This window comes from Cucurbita moschata, unplaced genomic scaffold, assembly GCF_002738365.1.
Source record: "Cucurbita moschata cultivar Rifu unplaced genomic scaffold, Cmos_1.0 Cmo_Scf00004, whole genome shotgun sequence".
In the NCBI taxonomy this organism is placed as follows: domain Eukaryota; kingdom Viridiplantae; phylum Streptophyta; class Magnoliopsida; order Cucurbitales; family Cucurbitaceae; genus Cucurbita; species Cucurbita moschata.
In genome coordinates this window covers 5862932-5877083 of record NW_019268520.1, presented here as the reverse complement: position 1 = coordinate 5877083, position 14152 = coordinate 5862932, and the positions used below count along the sequence as shown (strand labels likewise).

At 32.6% G+C, this 14152-nt stretch overlaps 2 protein-coding genes across 2 annotated transcripts; both read left to right on the top strand.

Moving 5' to 3' along the window:
- Positions 1 to 3080: 3080 nt before the first annotated feature.
- On the top strand, positions 3081 to 7678 carry LOC111441711 (monodehydroascorbate reductase, seedling isozyme-like). The gene is made up of 10 exons (XM_023078803.1): positions 3081 to 3223; positions 4065 to 4136; positions 5082 to 5133; positions 5241 to 5321; positions 5629 to 5747; positions 5835 to 6054; positions 6172 to 6290; positions 6370 to 6495; positions 6968 to 7108; positions 7203 to 7678. The coding sequence occupies exons 1-10, from the start codon at positions 3173 to 3175 to the stop codon at positions 7524 to 7526; spliced, it is 1305 nt and encodes a 434-aa protein (XP_022934571.1). The 5' UTR covers positions 3081 to 3172; the 3' UTR covers positions 7527 to 7678.
- A 3283-nt stretch (positions 7679 to 10961) lies between these two features.
- On the top strand, positions 10962 to 13993 carry LOC111441408 (IQ domain-containing protein IQM3-like). Its single transcript, XM_023078385.1, has 9 exons — positions 10962 to 11385; positions 11508 to 11622; positions 11701 to 11766; positions 11846 to 11934; positions 12045 to 12132; positions 12217 to 12363; positions 12448 to 12540; positions 13270 to 13371; positions 13470 to 13993. Exons 1-9 carry the CDS (start codon positions 11048 to 11050, stop codon positions 13953 to 13955), a joined length of 1524 nt encoding a protein of 507 aa, XP_022934153.1. The 5' UTR covers positions 10962 to 11047; the 3' UTR covers positions 13956 to 13993.
- Positions 13994 to 14152: the final 159 nt, after the last annotated feature.

Genomic DNA, 14152 nt, shown 5'->3' with positions numbered 1-14152 from the left:
TTTTGATTTAAAAAAAAAAAAAAAAAAAAAGTAAAATGTCACTGTTTCAAAGATTAAATGATGGTGACACGTGGGCCAATAAGGAAGCTCCAAATGTCCTTTAAAGTTGTTGGCAGATTTGAACATTAACTATCAAAAGATGGTCACGTTCCAATATTAATGTCCTTTAATAATTTATAAGGTACAAAGAAATATATGGTTTTAAAATTTTTATGGTGGCTTGTGTATGAACCAATATTTGACAGATCGTGGTTGATGGGTTTGTGTCGTTGGATGAAAAGAGAGAAGTATCTTAGATTTATATCTAATGATTATTAGGAGACATGTATAATCCAAATCTAAAAATGACTGATGATTATACATGTGATTTTTTAAATTTTAAAACTTAATATAAATTAAGTTTAAATTATCATAACTAAAAGTGTTAATTTAAAAAACGTAATAAATAAATAAAATATCATATCCAATATAGTATTATCTTAGTTTCTAATTTTGGAAGATGTTTTTTTCCACATCTTATCTTGCCACAATTGACGATAACCACTTTTGACATTTTTGTTGTCGTCATTGCCACTATCACTATTACTGATTATCACCTATATCTACCATTAGAGACCATTGATCTCATCTCACTATTGCACTTACTAACCACTAGTGATACTCGACGGTCGATCATAATATTTTAAATACAAATCTGAACATTAATATAAATAAATTTTTAAATAATTGTCTCTAAAATTTATAAATATATCAAATAAAACAAAATTTATTATAAAACACTAGAAAATGGGTATTTGAGTTTTAAATCGTTTTTATAAACCATGTTTATAAAAAATACAATTTTTTTTTTTGTTGCAAATAATCCAAATGGGTCTAATATTGTTAAAATTTCTATGTAGGTCATGCATTTTGTAACTTATTAAAGTATCTAAGATCAACTGTGCATTTGATGGTAAATATTTGGTTTTAAAATGTTGACGTCTCATAGATCTAGACCTTAGACTGGGAACGGTGCTCTTGGGTATAGGATAGCAAAACTTCGACTCCTGACTAGAAATAAATAAATAAAGCACTTGTCACAAATTAAAAAATATTTTAATGAGTTAGACTACTCATCTTTAAAAAAAAATGATTTTTCTCAATCTTTAAATAAATTTTGAAAATGTACCATAAATTCAGACAATGACAATTCATCCAACCTTAAAATTCTAATTTGTCAGTCCATAAAATTTTTTATGGTATATTTTAAAATACTTTTTAATTATATCAGGATATTTAGTTTAATAAATAAATAAATAAAATATAAAATATATTTTTTGTTATTATTATATATTTTTTTTTGGAATGGGAGGCTTTTGAATCTAAATATCTAACTTTTTGCACCGAAAATTTATATAAATATGGTATGTATAAGAAAAATTATAATTAATTCGATAGAAATTAAAGTTTTGAGATGCCTTACAACAAAATAACATTTATTATTGTCATAAATTCGTAGATATAAATGAACTATGAACGTATATTATGATATGTTATTTGACTTTATTTTTTAATTATATTAATGAAGTTTATAAAATGAGTTGGATTAAATTTTCAACTTTTTAAAAAATCCTACACAGTTTTCTATGATCAAATGACTCTTTAGCATTTTTAAAGTATTCATATATGACCTTCATAATTGGGCGTGAATTGCGATTATTGATCAATTACGAGTGATTATGGGTAACTTTATTTTATTCTTTTTTTTTTATTTCAATAATGTAAATGGAAAATTTGAATTTAATTATAATATTAGAATAGATATTACATATTTTATATCATTATTTGATTGGATTTAAAAAAATTATGTTATAATTAGTTTGCAGTTGACTTTTTTTCAATAAATTGCTTTATCTATTAGCTTTTGTATTAAAATATTAAAATATTTATATAATGTCCCACATAAAAAAAATTATTACCATCGTTTTACCAATTTCAATAAAAATAAAATTGGAATGACTAAAATTAAAATTTACTTACCAAAAAGTATGGGCCCAAATGATATATTGGGCCTATTGGATCCAATAGCCAATTGGGCCAGCTTGCAGCCGAAGGAAGGTCCATTAATTCCCAGCAACAAGACGGCTACCAAAATCGACCGAGTCAAAGCCACATCCACTGACGGTCAAAATTGACACGTCAAATAGCCTAGCCATTTGTCAACTTTTGATTGGATACACTGTCGAACACAAATAAATTATAAGGGAAGAAAAATCCCCAACAGCATGAATCTGGACGTCCATCTGTGTGTAAACATATTAATCTATAATGCCAAAAATTGATTCCATTATTTTACACGTGGCAGTGATGGATTAGAAATTTAGTTTTGACCAATCCTTAAAAAATGTTTAATTTATCTGAATGCAAAATACAATAAAATTATAATAAAATTTCAACTCGATTAATTACTGAAAATTTGTAGTGTAAATATATTTATTTAAAGGATTGCTTTTTAAATTCAGTATTCAAGATGGGATTTTAATTTAATTAATATTATTCCTTTGTTTAAATAGAAACTATATATTATTTTTAATTTTTTTTGCCCATTTTTGACATTGGCCGTTTACTCTTTTAGCCCTGCTTTGACTTCATGACGTGGGGCATGACGTGGCAAGGCTGGTGGTTCTTTATTTCCAGAAGGACGCCATTTTTTCGGACGAACAAGTATTTATATTGGAAGCCGCCGGATGCAGGTCCCATTTCCAGTTGGCCAATGAGGAATTGCCACGTGGAATATTCCATTTACACTGCTTTTTTGTTCTGTGTCGTGTCGAAAATTGAATACCTATAATGCTCAATATAGTCATAATTCAATATTGACCGTAAATTTTAATATTATAAGTATTTTATTTATCAATTATATTTGAACAGGCCAACTTAGTTAATTCAAGAAAATAATTTATTTAATTAAAAAAGAAAAAGGTTCAACGAATAAATTGTTGTATTACATAGGTTAAAAAAAAAAGAAATTTATTGTATTAAATAAAGGAATTAGAGATAATCTTTGTCTAAAAAAGGCACCATTTATTTGGCTTTAAATATGTGACGAATCGCGCTCAAGCGATTCATTTCGCTTTCATTTTTCGCGTCTCTTTTGGAAAACACAAGCAAGGAAGCTCTGCAATCACTAACCATGGCGGAGAAAAGTTTCAAGTACGTGATCGTCGGCGGTGGTGTCTCAGCTGTAAGTTTCTCGTCTTCCACCATCGATCGTCTGATCTGATTTCTTTTGGCAGTAATTTCCTGTTTCAAATTGTTTCACGCGGTTCTTGAGTTTGACTTAGATTTCTTTTGTGCTTTTAATTTTTATTGTATTGTTGGAAATGAAATCTGAGGCGTTTAGGCTTTGCTTGAATTGGAATTGATCTTTTGATGCTTTTGTAACTTCAGTTTGTAGCAATGTTGCGATCGTGATCTATTCCTGTTTTTTGCTATTTCTTTTTCTTGTCTGGTTGAAAATTACACTAAAGATCGGAGTCTTTTTTATTCTCCGTGTTCTTTTGATTTTGAACGTACTCGTTCTGTCATGGCTCAGGGAGCAAATGGTAGAGATCTTTTTGATTGCTCTGTTTGTCAACAGAGAAGCTAGATTCCTGGAGGAATGTTTGAAAGCTATGGGAAATTTACGTTTTTCACCTGTAATTAATTGAGTGAGTTAGTTTTTGACATACAACTGAATGAACTTATTCTCCTCCTAGTTTAACAAGCTGAAATGAAGCTTGAGATCTCTTTTCAATTTAACTGTCATTATGAGATATGAAAAAATATAAGAAAAATAAACCAATATTTATACAAATTTACTCAACTTTTGAGATACTTTTATCATTTTGTAAATTTTTTGTGATTCATTTGTTGTCATGCCATGAGAAGCACTTATTTTGTTTGCGAGAATTGGTGTTTCTTCAAAGCATATCTCTCTCCCAAATTTATGCTGAAGGACTTTCAAGAACAAGCACCTGTCACTCCCTTTTTTTTATGCACAATTTGTTATTTCAATCTTACTAATACGCATTCTTGTACTGCAGGGATATGCAGCTAGGGAGTTTTTGAAATTGGGGCTTAAACCTGGCGAGCTAGCAATTATCTCCAAGGAGGCGGTATGCTTTCATTTGCTGCAAACATGAAGATTTTTTCATTAGCCTCTTCGTTTTTTTTTCACATATGCATACAATTCCATGTAACTCTTGAAGGCAACAACCAATGAACTTAACTCGAAGCCATTGTTTTGTGGTTTTTCATCACCCTATAGTTGAAGTTATTCCTGTATTCAGAAGAGGAATTGACACAAATCCCTCGTGTAATAGAGCTCAGAATCCTATGATTAGCCTCATAGAACATGGTCGTACATGATGAAGGACAGAAAGGGAGATTCAAAGTGGAGGAGAGAAAAAGTATTATTTGCGGGAAATAACGTGAGTAAGGATGAATAGTGTGATTTGACGTGGGAAAAACGAAGGTAATAATGGGTAGAGAGGTTGAGAATGAGATGAGCCCCTTTGTGCAAAGCTTTGGACTAACAAAATTGTATTTTATTCAATTGATTCCTATCATCTGGTAACAACATGTTTCAATAAGGACAATGACTAAAATGATTAGAACAGAGGATCGATAGTTGGGAGAAGGAAGTGTGTGATATTTGAAATGAATTGAAACCATGACCTAAGCTGAAGTGAGTTTTTAGAGCGTGTTACTTCAAATCTGATTACAGATAACTGCAGTACTTGTTTTTAGTTTAAGACTTGAATTACTCTATCTTAAAGTTCGTAGAATTATTCCGCTCACTGAATTTTTCTAGTTCCGAATGCAACTTTATTTGAGATTTAATGAATTATAGCTTGCTTCTTCTTGAAAAGCTCAATGCTATTAAGCTAAATAAAGTTGACTGAAACGACAGCAGAGTAGTCGGAAAATTTTGTACTGAGAAACTGTAACTTAGCATATGTTAATATTTGATAACTTTTACTTTGAAACATTTTCAATATTGAATTAGGAATTGGGACCTTGGTTTACTTTCTTCCTAAGAATTCTCCACTGTTGTGCAGGTTGCTCCTTATGAACGCCCTGCTCTTAGTAAAGGGTATCTCTTCCCTGAGTGTAAGTCGTTTATTATGTAAAAAAAAACATTTCCAAGGAAGTTAAATACTTAACTTGATCTTATCTGTTCGATTTCACATTGCAACTTGACAAGTTTGTTTCTTCAGCTCCTGCTAGACTTCCAGGATTCCACGTCTGTGTTGGAAGTGGAGGAGAGAGACTTTTACCAGAATGGTACAAAGAAAACGGTAATGGTTGCTTATTTTACCTGCTGCAACCCCGTGGTTGCCTTTTTACTTTGTACTTTGCCTCAATCGTCCTATTTGTTTTGAAATTATAGCATAGTTCAATTACTCACCGGTTAGGAAACTTTTGTGTAATCATTGGATGCGTGGGGATACCTCATCTCCCCTCTTTTGCATTTTCCTTTATTCTTCTTAGATAATGAAAGTTGTTTCTTATCGAAGAAATTCTTTTTTGGTTCTTTAGTTAGGTTTACTTGTTGGCATTAGTCTTGTTAAATTTCTTCTGATCGTTAAGCTACTTATACTTCAGGGATTGAACTGATCCTTAGCACGGAGATAGTGAAGGCAGATCTCGCTGCAAAGGCTCTCTCTACTTCCTCTGGTGATACCTTCAAGTATCAAATTTTGATAATTGCAACCGGTTCCACCGTAAAAACTCATCCACTGACAAAAAGCACTTGTGTTGATCTGTTCTTATTACAGATCTAACTTATGCCATTTTTTGTCGTCTTGCAGGTCATCAGATTGTCAGATTTTGGTGTACAAGGAGCTGATGCCAAAAACATTTTCTATTTGAGAGAGGTTGATGATGCTGACAAGCTCGTAGAAGCAATTAAAGCGAAGAAGAACGGGAAGGCTGTGATCGTTGGAGGAGGCTACATCGGTCTTGAACTTGGTGCAGCCCTAAAGATAAACAATCTTGATGTTACTATGGTCTACCCTGAACCATGGTGCAGTAAGTACTAAATACAGAACAGATTGTTCTTTAACCCCATTTCCTGCCCTCCTTACCCTATAGAACTTTCTTTTTGTCAAACCCGTAAGTCTTCTCTTGTGGCTTGTGTTCCTGCAGTGCCTAGGCTTTTCACAGCTGGTATAGCTGCTTTCTATGAAGGCTTTTACAAGAACAAAGGAATCAATATAATCAAGGGAACAGTAGCAGTTGGTTTTACCTCGGATTCAAATGGAGAGGTTTGTAGCTTTTATCATATGCCTCCAGCTTGTTGATGATGCTTTTTAGAAAAACAATAAGTCTTAGCCGATCTTTTAGGTGAAGCAAGTCGAACTCAAAGATGGCAGGAGTCTTGATGCTGACATTGTTGTTGTGGGTGTCGGAGGCAGACCCTTGATATCTTTATTTAAAGGACAGGTCGAAGAAGAGAAGGGAGGCATTAAGGTTAGTATGCTTAATTTAGCTTTTTCTTAATAAATTTTCCGTGCATCAACATTGTTTTAATTTTAGTTAAGCTATATACTTGTTTAGGCAAAATGTTTTGGTCTTGAGATATTTAAAGTTCCATTTGTACTGTTGCATTATGAAGTAATCTTTATATAAAGAATTTAGATATGCATCATTGTTTTTCATGGAAACTACTGCATATATGGACACAATTCCCCTTTCATGAAAACTACTGCATATGGACAGTGGTAAATTAAAATTTGATAGCTCAATTAAAACTTTAATATTTGAGATTAAATTAAAAACCACGTTACACTCGACTAGAACTACGATTTAATCTATACACGTAATATTAGTAGTTACCAATTTCTCTTAGCGTTAAAAAGTTCCTCGGCGTTTCCAAGTTCCTTTAACACATCGATTTGGTAGTCAAATTTTCACAACTCATGCATTCGCTTATTGATATCAGACTGATGGATTCTTCAAAACAAGCATTCCTGATGTGTATGCCGTGGGAGATGTGGCTACTTATCCTTTGAAGCTATACAACGAGTTGAGACGAGTCGAACACGTTGATCACGCTCGCAAATCCGCCGAGCAGGCTGTGAAGGTGTGTTGAAATCCCTTGAAATTTTCATTTGACAACTCATAAGATCCTAATCTATCATCATATAAACCTTGTTTTTCACATCTTTTCCTAACAGGCCATCAAGGCAAAGGAAGAGGGAAATTCCATTGAGGAATACGACTACCTTCCATACTTCTACTCTCGCTCCTTTAATCTCTCATGGCAATTCTACGGCGACAACGTCGGCGAGGCCATCCTATTTGGGGACAACAACCCAGAATCTGCAGAACCCAAGTTTGGAACCTACTGGGTCAAAGATGGTAAGGTAGTTGGAGTTTTCTTGGAGGGTGGAACGGCAGATGAATACAAGGCCATTGCCAAGCTTGCACGAGTCCAACCATCAGTTGAGAGCTTAGATCAGCTTGCCAAAGAAGGGCTCAGCTTTGCCTCCAAGGTTTGAAAACTTGTTTAGTTGATCATGTACTTGTCAAAATGAATTGAGTTTGCTGATGATTGTGATATCCATAAATATTAAGTTTGGTTTTTGTTTCATTTGAATGTTACAGTGTTTACATTTGATTGCACTTTGATAAACTCTGAAAATGGCTTGCCTTACCAAAATATGCCCTCCAAGCTTCCAAATTACCTGATTTCTTGTTAGCCTTTAACAACTCCATGAGATTTGCCATATCCTTTGATCCTTTTCTGATTGGCCCTGTTCTACTAATTTCAATGCAGGGTCCACTTGAGCCTCAATATTACAACTTTAGACCAATTGGTCATTGACTTTTATAACATCTCTTTTTTTGTTTTCTTTTTTTGTCTCAAATATTGACACATTTTTGCATTAAAAGTAATGAAGTATTAAAGGTAAGTAGTCTAACCATACTTTACACCTGTTTGAAAAGACAGATGTTCAAATTTTTATTCTCGTTAAAGGAATAAAAAAAAAAACGTATAAGCCTTTCATATCATATAAATAACGTAGGAAGTTTTTTGGTTAAAAAAAAAAAAAGATGAAGTATATCATTTATGAACTCCGAGAAAGGTATATTTTTCATATTCTTCTCGATCTTTTTCTGAAGTCGTTGTAATAGCCAAACTCGGCCTATTACATATCGCGTGTACTAGAGAGAGATTACAACACCTAAGGAATGTTTCGTTCCCCTCTCTAACTATGAGATCTCATAATACTCTGTTTAACTTTCCACCCTCGAATCTCTAAGAAAATTGAGTTTTTAACAAAAAAAAAAAAATAAAAATAATCTCATTTGTATGCCTCCCAACAAGACCAATATTGGGTGATAGAAAATTAATTTATTTTTGAGATGTTCACATGTGTGAGGAAAGGAGAAAGAAAGAAAATAAACAGCTTTTGTTTTTTTAAGTTCCTTCGGCTCCTACCTTCCTAACAAACAAAGGAAATGACAAAATTCCCTCGTCATTTGGCCTACTTAACATGGAAACCAAAGGGGCTTTTAAGTCTTTTTCAGTGTCCCAAACCCTTTTACTAGAATTACAACAAATATGTGCCAAATCCAATTATTTAGACTTATAATATCATAAATTAATGAAAACAAGAGTCAATGATATAATTAAATAAAAAGATACCAATAATTCATGGGCCATACAAAAACAATATAAAATATAAAATATAATTTTGTTGGCTATGGTATGCTTCATTAGGTTTCCACATCTAATTTGCTTACATCAAAAGAATTATTTAATTTAGATAATTAATAGTAATATGCCAAACCCATGAACATTTTTTTCATCTCCATTATTATGCAAAAACTTTACTTTAATTATTTATTGTTTATTTAAATATTATAAAATTTAGCCTCGTGCTCATTTATCTTTATTATTTATTTAAAAAAAATTATAAAATCTCTATGCTCTTAAAAATTATATATTTATTTTCTCGAGTCAACTTTTCATGTGACTTATCAAAATTTAAAGTAGAAATTGGTCTATTTTTAACTTATAACAAATGAAAACAATTTAAAAATGATTTTATATCGCTATTTTTTATAAATAAAATAAACCAATTATCTCTATTTGAAAAGTTTACTTGTTCACGTGAAAAACATTTTACCCATGCAATTGAATTAAATATTTTAAATGTCCACAGTGGGACCCATCACAAAAAAAATAAATAATAATAATAATTAAAATAATCCTCCCTCATATGTTACAATAAACTTACAAAAAAAAATAAAAATAAAAATAAAAATAATAAAATAATATAGTTCGTGTCAATTACAGCTCAACTGCTTCTATTTTGCTAATTTTTCATTTTTGAGAAAATATTACAATAATATCCACATTTATTTCATGTCCTCGTATAATTGTAAGAGATAATTTATTTTTATTTTTACTTTCTATTGAAAATAGAAAAGAGTTAGAACTCAAATTTGAAACGTTCTTCTCATTATTTTTGGCATGTGATTTGTGCATAATGTTGGAAATTATACATTTTCATTTCTTTGCTAAATATGAAACCACTCTCACCGACTCATTATTGTTCATACTTTTTAAATTAATGTTGTTTAATATGAGGAGCTGAAGTAAACGTGTCGATTCAAGTATAACTCGATAGATAAAATATAAATTACGATATCAAAAGTTGATGGTTCGATCTCTTACCATTCTAATAATAAAAGTCAACTTAAACATAGTTGAACGAATTAAAACATGTACTTATTAATTCAAAAGTCAAAGACTTAAATATATTTATAATGAAATATCATAACTTTTTATATTTTATCTAAGAGATCGAACGTTAAAAACCTTTTTCATTATAAATTTGTATTAACAAATTGTTAATTTTTAACTCGATAGATAAAATATAAATTATGATATCAAAAGTTGATGGTTCGATCTCTTATCATTCTAATAACAAAGGTCAACTTAAACATAGTTTAGCGGATTAAAACATGACTTATTAATTCAAAAGTCAAAGATTTAAATATATTTATAATAAAATATAAAACGAGTCAAAGTAATAAAACAGGAAAAAAATTACCACATTTTTTTTTATAAAAAGAACAAATTGTTAGTTTGTATTAGCAAATCCAAACACAAAAAGAAATGAAAAAGGGTTTTAACGTTCTTTGAAGAAAATAAAAAGATGAAGACTCCCAAATGCATAATAATCGGTCAACGCTCCCCCAATTTTTTTAATTTTTAATTTTATATTAAATAGGTCATAATATATTTTTTTAAATGTCTATTATTTAAGTTTAAAATTTTAAAACTTATTAAACACATAATTTATTTATCAATTTCCTAAACTAATTTAATTTAGAATATAAACAGCAAAATGTTAATGAGATCTAAAATAATAATTTTTTAAAGATATATCTCCGTGCAAATTGCAAATTACAATCTCGTCCCTTTACAAAATCTTCGTCAACTCAATTTTTTAAAACATTCTACGACAAACAAAAACAAATAAATTTAGAAAACGTAAAAATAAATTCACTCTTTTGAGATGTTCTTCTAATCAAACCGTCAACGATCTTTATCTTCTAGCACAAAACTTGTGGGCATCCTAATTGAGCTTGCGATTAACAACGAGAAAACTACAAATAATACTTCTTAGACGATGAATACGAATAAACGACGACTGCATTCTTATTCCTTATTCTGTGGGCGACAATTTCTTTATTCTAATTCGTATTTACTCGACTTTTATTTTTCTTTCACATAATTAAAAAAAAAAAAAATATATATATATATTTATATATATAATTTTATTACATGTAATCTCTTTATAAATAAAATTTTCTGTTTAATTTGTTAAAATATAAAATATTTTATGTTAATGATTTTTTCTTTAATAATAAAATAAAATAAAATAAACGGACCTCAAAGTTCAAAATCGACGTCCATAAATACAATACATTCTTCGTTTTGCTCCCAATTTATATTCCCATCGTCTTCTTCCTCTCTCTCGCAGATCAGTCACGAACTACGATAATGGAGGTTCAATCTCAGCCCCTTTCAACGTCCTTGAACCGCACTCCGTTTTCATACCCTCTCGACTCCACCGGCATATACTCTCCTCCTCCTGAAAATCCCCAACTCTCTTCTTCCGGCGACGCTCCGGTGACTGATACTTCGAAACGGGACGCATTCGCTGGCGATCCCTCAAATTTGGTCGCGAAACCGATACAGATGATCAACGGAGACGGCGACGGCTGTGATGACGTGGATGCGGCACTGCAGCGGTCGGCGGTGAAGCTGCAGAAAGTGTACAGGAGCTACCGGACCCGCCGACTGTTGGCGGATTCTGCCGTTGTCGTCGAAGAGCTTTGGTAATGAGAAATTGATTTGAATTTTTACTTTCTAGTTATGTTTTTGTAAGAACACACGCACACTGCATACATAACAGAAACAGGGGAATTTCAATTTACTGTTGGCCTGAAAATTGTTGAAGGTGGTTTGCTTTAGACTACGCTAGATTGAATCATAGTACGATTTCCTTCTTCAATTTCTTGAAACCTGAATCGGCTGCTTCTCGTTGGAACCGAGTCACTTTGAATGCTTCGAAGGTGGGATTTCTAACCTATTTTGGTCCTTATTTATGGACTGAAAACGGGTTTTGATGGAATCATTTGAAGTTTATGTAGGTGGGAAAGGGGCTGTCTAAGGATTCCAAAGCTCAGAAACTTGCTTTTCAGCATTGGATCGAAGCTGTAAGTGGAAGCTTCGTTGGAAAATTTGAAGAACCTTATTGGGTTTTAATACGTTGTTTGTTGTCTTTTTCCTGTTCAGATTGATCCAAGACATAGATATGGACATAGTTTGCATCTGTACTATGAAGAATGGCGTAAAGCAGAAGCTGGTCAGCCATTTTTCTATTGGTAACTGCTTTTGTTGACTGTTTTTTTTTTTTTTTTTTTTTTTTTTTTTTTGTATTTTCAAAGATCCTTGCCATTTGTTGTCTGAGTTTTATGCTATTCAAACTTTATAGGCTTGATATTGGAGATGGAAAAAATGTTGACCTTAAAGAATGCCCAAGATCGAAGCTCCGACAGCAAACCATCAAGTATCTTGGACCTGTATGTTGTCTTTTTGATTCATATTTGATGAAACTTTTAGGCTAAAACTCATATGTTGACTTCTTCATTTACTGATATCATCAGCAAGAGCGAGAAAACTATGAATATATCATTGTGGATGGGAAAATCGTCCATAAACAAAGTGGAAGGTTTCTTGATACAAAGAGAGGATCAAAAGGAACCAAGTGGATATTTGTAATGAGCACTTTTAAGAAGCTTTATGCTGGTGAGGTGAGGATGCAACCTTCTTGAGGTGCAATTCCATTTCAATAGTACATGGTATAGTGAAGTAATGGATTCATTCTCCTTTTTCAGAAGAAGAAGGGAGCTTTCCACCACTCAAGTTTCTTGGCAGGCGGAGCCACGTTGGCTGCTGGGAGGCTAGAGGTAGATGATGGAGTTCTTAAGGTAATTCTATGATCATTTTAAGTGCAAATACAGTAGATGACTATTTGTAATCATTCAATCTCACCGCTAGTAAATATTGTCATATTTAAGTTTTCATTTCTGGGTTCCTCTCAACATTTTAAAACGTGTCTACTAGGGAGAGTTTCCACGCCCTTATAAGGAATGTTTCGTTCTCCCTTCCAACCAATATGCGATCTCACAATCCACTCCTCTTGGGGTTCAGTGTCCTTGCTTGCTAGCACACTGCCCGTTTCAATACCATTTGTAGTATCCTTTGGGCTTTTCCTTATGGACTTCCTCTCAAGGTTTTAAAATGCGCCTAGGGAGAGGTTTCCACACCCTTGTAATAAATGCTTCGTTCCCCTTTCAAACCGATGTGGTATCTCACACTGTATCTGGTGGTAAAGCTATATATATAGTATACTAAACCATATATATAACCTAGACAATACTTTGAAGATCTACTTTTTGTATCCGGTAAGTCATCAATACATTTTTGAAGTCATCAATACATACTTGAAGTCATCAATACATTCTTGAAGTCATCAATACATACTTGAAGTTATTAATATAAATTTGTAGCCAATATTCCTTGCATTTTATCTCTACTGTTCTTTGTGTTCATCTATATCGAGGGTGTGTTGTTGTGCAATCGAAGCAAGGCAGTTTGGGTTGGTGGCATTTGCTCATCTAGAAAGTTTCATCCTCTGATGGCTTTGGTGTTTTCAGGCAATCTCAGCATATAGTGGACATTATAAGCCCACTGATGACCACCTCAACATCTTCTTGATGTTCCTCGAGGAAAACGGCGTGGTTCTCAAGAATGTGGAGGTACTTACGCCACCCATTATTAGTCTTGTAAGCTGAGAATTAGCTCCTACATGATAAATGAAGCCATTTCACGTCCGTTGTGTTCTTCTATGCCTCAGGTACATCGCTCAAATGAAGATTCTGAAAGCTATGATGATCTGAAACCCGTGAGACAAGGTCAAGGAAAGGCCGATTTTGTAGGCAAACTAGAAGCACTTGACATCAAAACTTCCTCAAAATCAGCTCAGATCTCTCAAGTTGGAGGCAAAGGAGAGTACAAAAGGACATTATCCGGTGGCCTGAAGAGCCCGAGAGCGGACGTACCGAAGAAGGCGATATTGCAAAGAATCAACTCGAAGAAGATAGCGAACTCTTATCAATTAGGCCATCAACTTTCACTCAAATGGACAACTGGAGCTGGTCCGAGAATTGGATGTGTTGCTGACTACCCGGTTGAGCTTCGAGTACAAGCATTGGAGCTTGTTAACCTATCTCCGAGGTCTCCCCCAACCCCGTCGAAGAGGATGTCGTCAGGTTTTCCAACCACCACAACTCCGACAAAGGGTACTTTTAATGGTGGCAATGGGTCCATGATGCTATTGTAAACCATCTCGAATGTAACATGTCTTTAAATTTTCAATTGTACGTTAACAGATACACCCATTTAAAAAAAATATAAAATGAATCTTTAAACACTGAATTTTACCCCTAATAAAACAATTCACATTTTAATTTATTTATTAAAAATAAAATTAATTTAACTTTTTAATAAATAAAGTTATTAGATTTGTAATTAAATGAA

Bases quoted from the DNA above. Each gene is read 5' to 3' on its own strand.
- LOC111441408 (XM_023078385.1), top strand. From the start codon at position 11,048: ATGGAGGTTCAATCTCAGCCCCTTTCAACGTCCTTGAACCGCACTCCG. The intron at 12,541-13,269 runs GTAATTCTATGA...TGGTGTTTTCAG, and splicing joins TAGATGATGGAGTTCTTAAG to GCAATCTCAGCATATAGTGG. The intron at 13,372-13,469 runs GTACTTACGCCA...TCTATGCCTCAG, and splicing joins TGGTTCTCAAGAATGTGGAG to GTACATCGCTCAAATGAAGA.
- LOC111441711 (XM_023078803.1), top strand. From the start codon at position 3,173: ATGGCGGAGAAAAGTTTCAAGTACGTGATCGTCGGCGGTGGTGTCTCA. The intron at 6,291-6,369 runs GTTTGTAGCTTT...CCGATCTTTTAG, and splicing joins CCTCGGATTCAAATGGAGAG to GTGAAGCAAGTCGAACTCAA. The intron at 6,496-6,967 runs GTTAGTATGCTT...TATTGATATCAG, and splicing joins AAGAGAAGGGAGGCATTAAG to ACTGATGGATTCTTCAAAAC.